The sequence below is a fragment of the Martes martes genome (assembly GCF_963455335.1).
Source record: "Martes martes genome assembly, chromosome: 16".
In the NCBI taxonomy this organism is placed as follows: domain Eukaryota; kingdom Metazoa; phylum Chordata; class Mammalia; order Carnivora; family Mustelidae; genus Martes; species Martes martes.
In genome coordinates, this window is record NC_137904.1 from 52,390,609 (window position 1) to 52,405,294 (window position 14,686).

Here is a 14,686-nt window from a genome sequence, read left to right on the forward strand (position 1 = left end):
CTCTACACCCTGTTCCCCAAAGGCCAGGAACCGTCTCCGGGGGGGGGGTCAATATGCCGGCACTTTGGGGTCTCTAGAGGACCCAGGCTGATGCCCCACGCCTTCAGACACTCCGGACCCCCAGCGTGCATACCAGCTCTCGTGGGTCGCTGGTGTGAGGCACGTGGCGGTCCCCTGCCGGTGGCAGCCTTGGGGATCATCAGTCCAATCCCTGCCCGAGTTCCTGACCCCTCAATTCCCCAGCCTTCAGCTCTGTTCTGTGGCCAGCCCCCTCCTCCATGCTGCACCTGATTGTCCCAGACCCACCCTGCCTGCGGGGCCCTGCCCCAGAGCCTGGGCGAGAGGCTCTGCAGGAAACCAAAGACAAAGGCCCCGCCATGGGGGGGCCGAGTGGGCTAGAGAGACACGCACGTGAGAGCACGATGACGTGCTCTGTCAGAGGGTGATGAGCGCCGTGGACGGAGAGCGGGGCGGGGACCCAGGGCTGCAGGTTTGAACAGAGTCACCAGGAAAGATGGCCTCCTTGAGGGGGCATCCAAGCTGAGATGCCGGAGGAACCCCCGCTGCTGGGGAAGGACGTCCCAGGGGGAGGCGAGGAGAAGAGCAAAAGCCCTGAGGATCGGAGAGCCCGGCAAATTTGGGGAATGGTAAGGAAGTCAGTGCAGGGGTGGGTTTGGAGAGACAGGGGTGAGGGGTGGAGGGCGAGGGGAGAGATGAGGTTAGGGAGGAGGGGGGCAGACAGCAAAGGGTCCCAGGCTCCTCCAAGATGCTTAATTCAGAAACGAACTCCCTCCTCAGCTCTTGCGGCAATGTCCTACCCTTCTGGCGCTCCCCTCCCTCACCCCTCCTCCCCTCCCCGCACTGAGCCTGGTCTCAAAACTCTTTAGGATTCACCTGTTCTGGCAGACACTCAGCCCCGCTCTCGCCTCGCTCCCTGGTTCCCACTACCTGCTCAGTCACTTCCAGGAGCCTCGCGCCTGTCACCGCCTGTGGATGTGGGAGGAGCACCCCTCCCACCCCCGGGCCCCAGCCCCACCCTTCCTGGCCTTGCCCTTGGAAAAGGCCAGCCAGCCAGTATGATTTCAGCTTTCTTCCTTCCTCCTGCTTCCCTACCCCGTTCCCTCATGGCCTGTGCTATTCCCTCTCTAGCTTCTCTTTCGCCCTCTCTGAGCGTTTTCCCGTGGGCCCAGAGTTGTACCAAGGTCTTCCCAACCTTGTTGAGGCCCCCTTCATCTCGCTTCCCTAGGAGTGACCATCCACCTTCCCCGGTCTGTCTGCCATCCCTCCCCCCAAGACATGGTCCCAGCCTGGCTGCTGGCGCTCACACTCAGCTCCTGCCACGTCGGCACCACCGGCTCTTAGGGATGGCTGGTTCCCTCTGGCCGGATTCCCTCCCCCTCCCCACTCCCAGCTCCTTGACCTGCACAGTCCCCAGCCATCTCTGAGTTCACGAGAGCACTCCCCTTCCTTGGTATCCAAGACTATGGCTCCCTAGTTCTCCCACCTCTCTGGACACCCCTTGGTCTCCCTTTTCCCCCCCATTTCTAAAATGTGGCTCCCTCCAGATGTGACCCCTGACCCCCTCCAGAAAAGGTTACAGCTGGTGGCCCACTGGCTGAATCTTACTGACGTACGTTTCTCTTACTTTGAACAAGCAGGCGAGTTTTACGTACAAATGCAGTCTTCTGGAGGTGGTCAGAGGCAAGACTGGGCTGCCCCTCCAACAGGGATGAAACGAGAAGCCACAGCCCCCTAGGGCAGACCTCCAGCTCTCTGAAGCCATCCAGCTCCCCAAACCTCCCAGGAGCCTGTCCATCTGCGCACGGCCAGCTGGCTGTGGGAACAGCACGCGTGCCCACGGACCATTCCCTCAGCCGTGTTGGGGCACCATCTGTTCCTGCCAAGGGGAATCATCCCTGTCTCTCAGTCTGCGGCTCTCCTGGGTGGCAGTGGCCCATTCTGAACCGCCTCCAGCCCCAGGCCCCCTCGCAGGTCCCTGCTGGGCTCTGTCCTCCTGCTGGGCATGCCAGGCCCTTGGCAGGTGCACCAAGTATCTGGCTGATTGCTGCCTCATGTGGGAGAGGGGCTTTGCTGTTGGTGGTCGGCCGTGGCTTCTACGGGTCCTGCTCAGTAGTACCAGCAGGGATCCAGGCCCACGTCATGGACTGCAGTGAAGACATCTGTGACTCAGGTCCCTGACTCCAGGAAGACGTCGCCCGTGTTGTACAATATCTCAGTGCTCGTTCTCTTGCAGAGTTTTCTCTTCTTTCTGGAGTTGGGGCAGTAAGTGGCCAGAATGTACGTCTAGGAGCTGGGGCCGGAACGTCTCAGGTCCAAATCCCACTTCTGCCTGTTACCAGCCATGTGACCTTGGGCAAGTCACTTAAGCTCTGTGCATAGACGCAACGTGACAAACCAGATGTGCTCGGCGGGCTTGGTACAGAGTGGACAGTCCCCATGTCATGGGTGTGATCTACCGTGCCCTGCCCTCGCCCAACCACCGGAAAGACTCCGCACGGCACATTTTCCAAAGGCTTTGCTCCCACCATGCCAGGAGGGACTCAGAGCAAGCCCATCCCTGCTGCGTCTCCCCTTCTCCCAGGAAAAAGTGGGCCACACTGGGATTCGGAGCCTGGTGCTCAGCTGCCGGGAGGGATCTGACCCGCACACTCCCCACATCGCTTTCAGATGGGGGAGTAACCCCAAGGAGGCTTCCGTGTGTCCTTCTCAGGGACTTGCACCGACCCCGAAGAATTCTCTCTGTGTGAAAGCACGGCGTAGGCTGTGAGGTCGGGTCCGGGAATTAGATTCTGACGAGCGCCCCCTTTGCGGGTGTCCAGCTCAACTCCAGAATCCGGTCTCTTAGTGACACTTTTTGCCTTAGCACCTCTCCCTGGTTAAGGAGATGCCACAGTATTAATCCTTTTCAAGGCTTTTAAACAAACAGCCATAAATATTTAAGCCTCTGCTTTGCCTATTAGGGAAAATACCAGCTAAGATAATTATTTTTGCCTCTGCCTGACAGGAAGATTTACACAGAGGCCAGGATTATGTTAACCTCTGAGCAAATTCAGAAGCTCAGAACCAATATGGTCTTCTTCACCGCAATTATTCCTGCGGCCACACAGGCCACATTCCCGGATCCGTACGGGGAAAACACGGGCGGGAGGTAAAAACAGCCTGAATTACTGATCGAATTCCCAAAGTGGTGCAGCTTGCGATGAAAGTCAACCAAAATCGAAACACAGATTTGGGCTTCTGCTCACCTGAGCATCATGTCGTCCACACTGTGAAGTGTGTCGAGGGCTGGGTCCCGGTGGAGACTGTCCCAGCAGCACCCTGTTGGGCACAGTGAGTCTTGGGACGCACACAAGTCACTTAGGAGCAGAGCAGGGGTTTCGTGGGGCAGGCAGTCCCTGTGTCTGCTGGGGGCCTGAGTCTGGCAGGGAAGCCTGGTTCTGGGTTTCTCAGGAAGGTGGCTGTGGGCCATTCCTCACTGCCTTGGGTACCTCTTCTGAGTCATGCTGTGCGGACCCTGAGGGGGGCTGCAGCAGAAGACCACAAGAGGCCCCCACACTGTGTGGCAAACGGGTCAAGACAGAACAACACCCACGGCAGGACCACCTTTCCTGGGGCCCGACGATACTCCAAGTCACAGAGAGCAACCTTATGGGGTAGATGTGATCATCCCCACTTTACAGGGGAGGAAACTGAGGCACGGGATGTTTAAGTAACTCCACCACCTGCCCAAGTGGTGGACGTGCACTCCAACAGGATGCCTAGAAAGTTCTAGAAAGTGCTCAGATGAGAAAGCCAATCTCGAAGGGTTAGGTACCATATGACTCTGTTGTACGCCATTCTTGAAACGACAAAGTTATAGGACGGAAAATAGGTGAGTGGTTGCTGGGGGCCAGGGATGGGGACAGCAGGGGGGGTCTGAGGGAGGTGGGTGCGGCTCTAAAAGGCCAAGAGGAGAGACGGAACCGTACTGTTTCTTGGCGGTGGCATTGGAGACGCAAATCTACACTTGTGGTCGAGGTACACAGAACTAAACAAACACACACACAAATGAGTACAATTAAAAAAAAAAAAAGCCTCTAAGTTACCCAGATACATTAGAAGTGTGTCTAGGTGTCCTTGGAGGAGGGGGCTGGGAGTTTTTGCAAATATGGTCATGCAGGACACCATTATGAGTGTGGCAGGACAGGCCGTGGCCCTTTCCCCAAAGATGTATGCGCCCTAGTCTGGGAATCTGTGGCTATGGTAATTTTATCTGGTAAAAAGGACTTGGTAGGTGTGATTAAGGATCCTGGGACAGAGCGACCAGCCTGGGTTATCTGGCTGGGTCCCATGTAATCGCAATGGTCCTACCAGAGGGAGGCTGTGCGGGTGGGATCATAAAAGTCAGAAATGGTAAGACATTATGCCATGACTGGTAGCCACGCAGAGGCCAAAAAAAGGCAAGGTGACGGGACTCCCCCAGAACTCCTGGAGGGGCACAGCCCTGCCGATAGCGTGACTTTGACCCAGCGCGATGGATTTTGGACTTTGAAACCCCAGAGCCATAAGATAATAAATTTGTATTTTTTTAGTCCACAAATTGTACGGTTCCTTGTTGTAGCGGCAACAGGAAACTGATACAATGAAGAACATTAGGGGAAAAAAAGACAACGAACGTCCACTATTTGGCACATTTCATCTACGCGGATGCCCTTGTCCCTGGTGATGTCACGTGGCTGGAGTGTTACTGAACACAGGAAGCTGTTTGTTTGATCTCAGAGACCGGTCTTACTGGAGAGAAGTTCAAACCACCTTTATTCCTAAAAAACGCTGCCTTCCTGTCACCACACATTTATAGCATCTGGTGGGTGTTAAACGGAGAAGACGAAGCTCATAATCACAGTCGGCTTAATGCATGTCAGCCGGCAGAGGCGTCAGAATAAATCCTGCATCAGGAAGCCGTATTTTTACTGTACGCTCTCCCCATTCTCCATGTCTGAGGACTACGTAAGCTCACGTTATGCCTCGAGACAGTGATACGTGAGTTCTTTGGGGGACAAACCCCCCAAAGGTATGTTATCAAGATACCATGTCACCTTTGGCCACGTCATTGAGAATTTAAGTTTCTAAGTAAATATTCGAAGTCTGTGTTTCCACACTGTCTGGGCAGATAAGAAACAAAACAAGGAACCTCTTAACAATGGGAAAAAATATTAAGCCTCCCTTGTGGACCGCTGGCTACCATGGAGGGTAGCACTAGGTACAAAACACTGGATTTGGCATTTCTGTCCTCAGAGCAAGTCTACAAGGAGGATATCATTTCTAACTTGCCATTGTGGATGTGGGAGCTGAGAGGCTAAGGCACTTGCCTGAGTTCCCACAGACTGTGAAGAAAAGTCAGAGCTAAAGGACACATTGGTCTGACTCCTAAGCTCATGTCACACCTACTGCCTCTAAGACAAACGCGTGGGGCAACAGGTTAAAAATATACCACATGAGCTGCCAACTGCGAACACCAACACGAGAGGGTCCAGAGAGGGAAGGTTGGGGTAACTTTGTATCTGTTAGCTTTGACCATGCTGGAGCTCAGCTGGGAAGACCCCGTTTCATCCACTGGGCTGTGCGTGCACAGAAAGTTGGCTACATAGCGACCCAGGGTTATAGCCCACCCAGTCACGGGCATGTAGGCAGGCTCGCAATAGGATGAAAATCACTCAGATTGTGTCATAACAGGGGTGCCCGGGTGGCTCAGTCGGTTACCTGCCTGACTCTTGATTTCGGCTCAGGTCATGATCTCGGGGTTGTGGGATCGAGGCCCGGGTCAGGCTCCATTTGGAGTCTGCTTGAGATTCTCTCTCTCCTTTCCCTCTGCCCTTCCCCCATTAGCTTACTTGCGTGCGCTCTCTCTCTCAAATAAATAAGTCTTTAAAAACAAAAAGATTGTGACAAAGACGAAGCAATATGACCACTGCTGTGATCACACGTCTTGAAACCACTCCCCTTACAACCACACTGGAATATTCTTCCTAGATTAAACACCCTGATCAATTCCAGTGGGTCATTTAGGGCACTGATCACTCTGCTTTTCTGAAAAAGCCACCATCGGACCCACCTTTTGATGCAGTTTTCCTAAGCAGAGCATTTTTACAAGCAATATCCCCTCCTTTTCTGCCCAACAGTGTAGCTTAAATTGTCTTGACGATGACCGTGTAAGAGACACAATCTACCGTACACCCAGCTTACAAAGCAAAGTCCCACAGAAGGAGACATTCCCTTACCATGCACTGAGCTCTCATACTTGTTTCCTATTTTGCTCTATTTAGTTTAGTCTATTTTGTGGTCACTGTCTTGCTGATCTGCTATTCCCCCAGGAAGGGGGCTGTATTTGTGATTTGAAAGGTCTGGTCTGGAAACCAAGGAAAATCAGAGTCCCTACCTCTGGGGCGATGTAATCCGGCGTCCCACAAAAGGTCCTGGTGGTGACCCCATCCATCATGTGTTCCTTGCACATCCCGAAATCAGCAATCTTGATATGCCCTTCCGAATCCAGCATGACATTATCTAACTTCAGATCCCTGCAGGGAAGCAGGAGAGCATCAGCGTCCTTCCCATGACATCGTATGGTGGGTTCCGGAGCTAGCGAGACACAAGGATCTTTGACTAGCTGCCACCTCAATGGTGTATTAACTATGAGTCCTAGGAGAGCTGGGACCAGGAAGGACTGGGTTTTGTTTTTTAGTTTCCGAAATCTCCAGAGCCTACCGTAGTGCCTAGAACACAGTAGGTACATAATAAATGCACACCAAATAAATGACTACATGGTTGGACTAGTGATCCCCAACCTTGGCCGAGCATGCGAATCACCAGATTCTAATTTAGCAGGTCTGGGGCAGCTCCCAGCCGTTTGATTTACTAGGATCCCAGACATGGCGGGGTGTGGGGGCTGGTACCCAACCAGGTTTGCCAAATCCCAGGTTCAGAACAACCTTGCTGGGTCACATACGTGTGTCCCTTGCATTCTGGCTGGTGCCATAGATCCTTTTACTCTTCAGTTAAACCTGGAAGACGTTCTCCTTTCTTCGGCATCAGACTTTGACTGTTGCTAACTACTTGAAGAATTTAACGCAATCGTTTTCCCCCTGCCTCTCCCCAGCTCCCCGTGTTCGTCTCCTGCCAAGCCTCTATAACAGAAATTCTGTAACAGAAATTCAGTTTCTGCTGCTCCCTGACCTCCATTCAAAAAAAAAAAAGAGGCAGAGGAAGGAACTGTTGGTGGAGAGAAAAGCATGTTTTTTTTGTGGGAAGCAGAAACGAGATACAAAATCTTTTGAGGCCCAGAGATCATAGTGGCTCCGATTTGCCTTCAGGCTGCAGACAAAGATGGGTGCCGGCAGGTCTTTGTCACCTCGAGGGTCCTCAACAACGTGCCTTAAGTCCCCCCCCAAGAGAATCACACGCATGTGAGGGTCCAGAGGTCCGGGAGAACTCCCAGGTGCCCTGCTGGCAAAGGAGCTTCAACACGCACCTGTATATGATTCCTCTTTTATGAAGAAAGAACAATCCAATGGAAATCTCTGCCGCATAAAATCTGCAAAAGAAAATGCTCATCAGGCCTGCCGGCTTGCTCTCTGGATTCCTGAATATTCTGTTCCCTCCAGTTCAGGCATCAAGGAGGCAAAAGAATGTAGGACCCCGGGATGGTTCAGAAATCAGCATCAGCCTACGGATGACAAACCCTTAGCCCTTCCCTGGGCCATTTTATCACACCCACCTCCCCGGGAACTTCACAGCTAATAAGTCAGAGAGACAGGTTTATTACCTGTCTAGAAACAAGCACTTCTTGTCTGAGGCCGGTGGACAGTTAATTTACTGCTTACAAGAATTCTCCAATACAATCTCTTAAAGACTGGCCACTAGACTATTCTGTGTCGGGACTGGGGAACAGTGGAGAAAAGGTCCCTTTTCCTATTCCTGGACAGAATGCATTAACGTTTGAAAGGGCAGCGATCCCCTGGGAGGGGGAGAAGCGTGTGTGCGAGGTGCTCGGTATAGCAGGTGTCCTCACCGCCCCCCCCCCACCGTCGCCACCCCAAGCGCTCGGATAAATGGGACACACGCCATGATTCATGCTCAAGTTTACCCTTTTAAATAATTCATAATAAACTCAGAGTAAATGCTAAAAGAGGTTTTCAAATGTGCATAGGATTTAGGAATCTTTGAAGTCTGAGAATCCACAACGTTGTCTGTGCCAACACCTGGGAGGCTTGAAATCCATGCAATGTCTACACGAGCAGAGAACAACCTCTAGTGATGGGTGCAGAACTCTGATGGGGAGGGGTGAGGGGGGCCCCCCTGAGGGCTGGCAGGGGAGGGACAGGATGGGGGAGGGAAATTGATGGGATTGCAGGTGACTTTTACATGATTTTTCAAGCTCTTCTGTATTTTTAAAATAAGAACACACACACGCAAGAGGGCTGGACGAGACACCTTGATGTCACCTTATAATATAAGGTGGCTGTTTTGCTACTAGCTCTTTACAGCTCTGTCATCAAGCTTTACTTTACAACCCAAGCATTTTGATGCTTTCTAACAGAGTTAAGACACGGATAAAGACAGACATTTCTGAAAACTGAGAAGTAAAAATCTAAATAGAAAATAAAAATCCCCCTTCGACAATAACAAAAATCTGATGGGCATTCGTGTGTTTGATTAATAAGGAAATCTGAGAATGAAGACAAAGAAAGAAAAAAAAATCTCCTTTTGCATTTTTTTTCAGCTTGCTACCAAAACATGCCTTCTTCTGCCTTCAGCCACCCAGCCTGAAAGTTCTTTAGCTTTGTCTTTCACAATGAACATCAGTCAGGATCCAATTAACATTTGCGGACTTGATTAATTGGGGGCATGCCCATGAGGCATACTCCCCAAGGGAAATGAAATAGCTGTTTTTTCCCCCCAAAAGATTTTTTATTTATCCATCTGAGGGAGCTAGAGAGAGAGAGCACAAGTAGGCAGAGCAGCAGGCAGAGGGAGAGGGAGAAGCTTTCCGCCAACCATGGAGCCCGATGCAGGGCTCGATCCCCGGACCCAAAGGCAGCCGCTTAACTGACTGAGCCACCCAGGCACCCCCAAAATAGCTGTTTGTATATATCTGCCTCTGCTGTGTGTCCTGTGACCTCCTGGCCCCTGGAAAGCAGGGTGACTTTTCATGTACCGAGGTCCTCCCTTCGAAGGGCTGAGTCTCTCCCCTCTGCTGCTGCCTCCTCCATCCCCATGGAACTCTCCACACCGAGCTCACGATCCTCCTCCATATCGTCTCCTCCTTGGCGGCTGCCCCCTCCCAAACCTAAAATGAGGTGTCACCCGGAAGAGGTTTCTCTGTTCTACACCGAGTTCTGCTTTTCTTCCTCCAGAACGTTTCTCAAAGACCCTTCCTCCTCTTTGGCTCCAGGGTCAAGACCTGATGAAGGCTCCATCCTTTTTCGTCTATATAGACCTTCACCAGCCCCGCTGCACCAGTCCCTACTCTTTCTTCCCCTCTCGGTCACGGGACTCAGTGAAAACTGAGCCCGACGCTGTGAGGCCCCCCTGAAGCCCTCCCCAGCCTTCCATGGGCCTCAGCCAGGTCCTCCATCAGGCTCAACACCCAGAGCCCCCGTACCCCCAATCCCAAACCACCTTCCTGCTCGCTGACTCGGGCATTTCCTGAGGAGGTTCCCTCCCCATGCCGCGACTCCCCTCTTCTCCAGGGCTCACGTGCTACCTCTAACGTTATGGGTACACGGTATGACTGGCGAGTGACTTCTCCTACCCCGGGTCAGGTGCTGAGCTCCCGGAGGGCAGACAGCCTTTCCCACCCCCAGTGCCTGGTGTGTCGTGACTGTGCAATAATCATTTGTTTAATAACAAGTGGCCGACTCGGTCAGTGAGGGAGGAATGGGTGACAGAATGGGTGACAAGGGGATACACCAGCGTCTCCAACCAACCGGATGTAGAATGAACCTCCCTTCGGAAGTGGCGACGGACCCAAACCAAGAAGTCTGCCCCCTGGGAGGAGACGGTGCTCGGCCCGAGGTGGGCAAAGCCCCACTCCCGTATTTCACCCAACAGCGGTCCCCGTGGCCTGTCTAAATTAAGGAACTTAAAAAAAAAAAATACTCACACTGCTTGTGGTTCCTTAAATTTTCCCACTTGCTGAATGTGGTACATGAGGTCCCCGCCATTGACGTATTCCATGACGAAATACAGCCGGTCCTGAAGACAAAGGTTCAACACGTGAGCAGGGCTTGGCCACCGGCCAAGAAGCTTCCCTCACTCTTTCTAGACTGTGTTTTGCTTTCTCATTAGTCAGTCAACCGTGGGCCATGCTGGCAGGTCTGCTCGCTGGAGCCCTGCAAAATTTTTCTTCCCGGATAAGACCTAAGTAATAAACCCTATTGCACGAGGGCCCTGGGATGTATAAAGTCATTAACGTAACTCTGAAATAACGGCTTTCTGTCCACATGGCGGTCCCCTTCCGGTTCCGGGCACTCCCTACCGTAGCAACGGTCTCAAACGCTCTTCCCTTTTCTCCTGCACATGTACTACACGTCTACATTAGGGGTGGTGTGAAGAACCAAAATGGGTCAATTATTTACTTTTTTTTTTTAAGATTTTATTTATTTATTTGACAGAGAGAGATCACAAGTAGGCAGAGAGGCAGGCAGAGAGAGAGGGGGAAGCAGGCTCCCCGCTGAGCAGAGAGCCCAATGTGGGACTGGATCCCAGGACCCTGAGATCATGACCTGAGCCAAGGCAGAGGCTTAACCCATTGAGCCACCCAGGTGCCCTACTTTTAACAAGTGTTGCTGGTTTGCAACACTCAGTGGTGTAGTAGTCATGTGTTTCCACTGGAAGCTTCTGGAAACAAGTCTCGTGAGTCAGGCTGGGCTCCTAAATTATATATCCTCGATGGTATTTACTGTGGGGGAGGGGACTATATGGGGAGAGACTAATGCAATGTGCTTCTGCACCCGTAATAGGCCCCAGTGTTGTTTTTTTATTTTCTCTGTCACTGGTGTGCTCAATGCTGGCCCCACGGAGGGCGTACCTCATGGACCCCAATAAAGCTGCATATTTATGAGGACACTGCAGTGGGGTAGATGGGGAGCGATGGGGTTGAAGAGCCAAACAGCTCACGGCAGAGCACACCCAGGTGAAAGCCGACCTCTGCTCGCTTCTAGGCAACATCACCACTTCATGGAAGTTATTAAACATTAAAGTGTCGCACAGGGAGGGAAAAAAAATGATGAGGCTGTCGCTAGCATCCAGGAAACAGCTCCCGGAGCTTCCATCACTAGCTTTCCTGTGATGAATTTTAATTCTGTCTTTATTTCCGTGTTTTGCTGCTTCCCGGAGTTTCATCAGTGTAGCTGGGGGATGGGATCTGGGCTGGGACTCGCAGACACAGCTCCCTGCCTGCCATATTGCGCTTCCCTCCTGGGCGCTACTTAGGCGCTACTGGGAGAAGGGGCTGGCGGTGCCACCCGCACCGGGATGACATGCAGTGGCCGGCGCCTTGCTCTGCAGCCCATCCTCTGCCCCCGACACCGTGCGGTTCCACGGTCAGGGTCATGCGGAGATTCTAAAATCCAAGAGCACTGAGGGGGGCCTCCCAGGAGATTTTTAAAGAGAGATGGAAAACAGAAAGTCATTTTCTGGCCAGCAGAAAGTTGAAAATAATTATAATCGTGACAGTAATAATTATAGCTACTGAATATTGAGCCACATCCTAAAAAGGGGAGCTGCCGAGGGGTGGAGGGCCTGTCTTCGGGCATGCCTGACAACGGTACCCTCGAAATGTTTATATTTCTCGCGGGTCACCAGCAAAGCTCCATGCCAGGGCCCTGGCCCCACAAAGGGGTGCTTTGTGGGGCCAGTGCTTTGGAACTCTCTCGTCCTCTTTTTCATTATACTGTAAGACAGGGCTCGGCAGACTTTCTGTAAAGGGCTAGGCAGTAAATACTTTAGGCTTTGGGTGTGTCTTGCCACGATTCAACTCAGCCCGCGAAACAGGAGAGCCACTCTGGATGACAGGAAAATGAAGGAGCATGGCCGTGTTCTAAGAAGATGACTCACGGACCCTGAAATGTGAATTTCATCTAATTTACACGTCACAAAATATCATTCTTTTTTTTTTTCCCTCCTCCAACCTTTCTTAGAGCTCATGGGCTGTACGAAACAGGCCAGACTGCCAAGCCTGCTGTGTGCAGTGCATAAGAACACACTGTTTTAGGAGATCAATTTTCCCTGGGTTCTAATGCAATGCTTGGCAACGGGATCCACGGTCTTCAAAAGCCAGGACTGTGGGTTCTTTTATTGGTGGTGTAGCCTCAAGTCTTAGCACATGGCCCAGTAGATGGAAAACCTCTGGTACACATGTTTGCCGAATTAAATAAAATTAGTGCCAAGCCTGTAAGTAGGGCACATCCCACAGAGAGGGCTCCCCAAGTTTACCAGTGGCGTAAGAGCGAGAGGCTTTCTTGAGCCTTCTCCACCGGAGGAAGGTGGATTCAGATGCTTACAACGCTGGCTCAGGGGTGGCCCCTGAGAGCACGCCGTGTGCTGAGCCACGGAGACGGCGCAGCCCCGGGGGACTCACCACGGTCTGGAAGCAGGAGTGTAGCTGTGTCAGGAACGGGGGCTTGTCCAGCAGGGCCAGGACTCGCTTCTCCACCATGGTGCACTCCACGTCGTCATCTTGAATCACCACGTCCTTCTTCAGGATCTTGATGGCATACAGTTCCTCTGTGCCCTTCCGGTCGGCGAGCATCACCTGAGGGCAGACGAAAGGCAACCTGAAAGCTTCGAAGCAGACCTCCGGAAACCAGGGGTGGGGTGGGGGGACCCGGTCAGGCGGCCGTTCAGTTGGTGCACATTTGTAAACACGAGCTATGCACATATTCATCAAGTTCCGCTTCGTGGGCCAATTCTGAAATCTCGCATGGCAGCGCACAGAAAATGCTGCCGGCACTGGACAGTTCAGACGCTGTCCCGGTCTGTGCGCTGCAAAGGCTCTGGCCACATGGTGGCGCTATGGTGGCTGCGGGAAGGAATCGACGTGGTCCTCAGCATTGGCCTGAGTAGGCATGTTTTTCAGGAGCATCCTTTGGGCAAAAATGTGACTGACCTTTATAAGCTGCTCACGAGTCGGGAGCCAAGACAAAGAGACGGGATTGGAAATCACTTCCTGGATCCATCGTGAGATTTGGGGCCAGAGAAGCCAAATGCAGACAAATAGGTTCATTGCTGAAGAAACTCTGTTCAGCGACTCTCAGCTATTACATTCGCTCACTACGAATCAACTTTTAATTTTAATTTTCTAATTTTTAGATTTTTGAAATTTATTTGTTTTGATTAAGAGGAGAAGCGAGAGAGAGCGTGAGCGGGGGAAGGGAGAGGGAGAAACAGAGTCCTCAATGGGTAGCCTGATGTGGGGCTCGGTCCAGGGACCCTGGGATCATGACCTGAGCCGAAAGCAGATGCTTAACTGACTGAGCCATCCAGGCGCTCCACAAATTAACTTATAATATTTAGTTGTGAAAATTATTGATTCAACTTATCGATTCAACCTACATTTCAGAGCACATGCTCTGTTCTCAACATGGAAATAGGGGCACACAGTGAACCCTCTGTAGCTTTCTGGGTACAATTGTTTTTAATGAAATGAAGTGGTAGGTGGGGCATCTGAGAAAGGAGTACAGAGAATGGGGAAACTCCAAGGACAGCTCTGGAAACCTCAGGGAGCACAGACCCGATCCCCGGCATTCTCTGCAAATCCCCCCTGCCCCTCCCCTCACCCCTTCCCCCGACCTCCAGACGAGGGTCCTCTTACCTTTCCAAAACTCCCCTTCCCCAGAACCATGAGGAAATTGAAGTCGGTGAGTTTCACTCTGTCCAGGTTGTTGGAAGTTTGTCTTCTGTCTTCTGAAGGACTGATCACTTTGTTACCAGCAGGGCCAAGCTTGGCTTTCTAAACAAAAAGCACACACAGGAAATCGATGGGTCATTTTTCCCAGGAAAAACAGTGATAGAAAGCATTTAACTAAGCTTGAGGGCATATGGGAGGTGGGAGGTAGGATGGGGGCAAGAAAAGAAATCACAGGGCAATGAAATACTTATTCAAAAGTCAGTGGTTATATATACCCTAGGGGTAACATTTGCAAAGTAGCAAAAAAAAAAAAAAAGTGCCCTTACCTATCAAGAGACAACCCTTTACATTGTTTACCAAGTCATGGGACTCTGACAAGGGCAGGCTGATTCTCATTCTGGGACTTAGAAGTTAACTTCTGGGGGAAGACGGTGCTTCACAATGATTAACATAATAAAAGAAATAAACTGTGCACTGATGCTCTTATTTGTAGATTTTTCCAATCTAAGATTCATTTGCATAAAGGAGAGTTGTATCCTAGCAAAAAGGGGTTTCCTGGAGAGGAACGTCTTAACCGGCAAGCTGTGGGGATGATTTATTGCTACTTTAAAAGGCACAATAAGAACATAGGGTTTGTTGTGGTTATTGTTGTTTTAAGTCAAGAGTTGAACTCAGGAAAATGGTGATGTGCATGAGAACCTGCGTTCATATCAAACACCCAGCACCCTCTGAACCTGAAGCATCCCTGGTCAGTGACCTGTCAGTTACCAAAAGGTGTTT

At 51.5% G+C, this 14,686-nt stretch overlaps 1 protein-coding gene across 1 annotated transcript in view; it reads right to left on the reverse strand.

Annotated features, from left to right (window-relative positions):
* PRKCA (protein kinase C alpha) overlaps positions 1-14,686 on the reverse strand; it is a gene marked incomplete at its 5' end in the record, with an annotated part of 384,835 nt that overhangs the window by 37,044 nt on the left and 333,105 nt on the right. Inside the window, 5 exons of the mRNA XM_080825828.1 lie at positions 6,437-6,575; positions 7,526-7,588; positions 10,160-10,251; positions 12,638-12,811; positions 13,871-14,008. Coding sequence (XP_080681954.1) covers positions 6,437-6,575; positions 7,526-7,588; positions 10,160-10,251; positions 12,638-12,811; positions 13,871-14,008 — 606 coding nt within the window. The remainder of the gene's footprint in view (positions 1-6,436; positions 6,576-7,525; positions 7,589-10,159; positions 10,252-12,637; positions 12,812-13,870; positions 14,009-14,686) is intronic.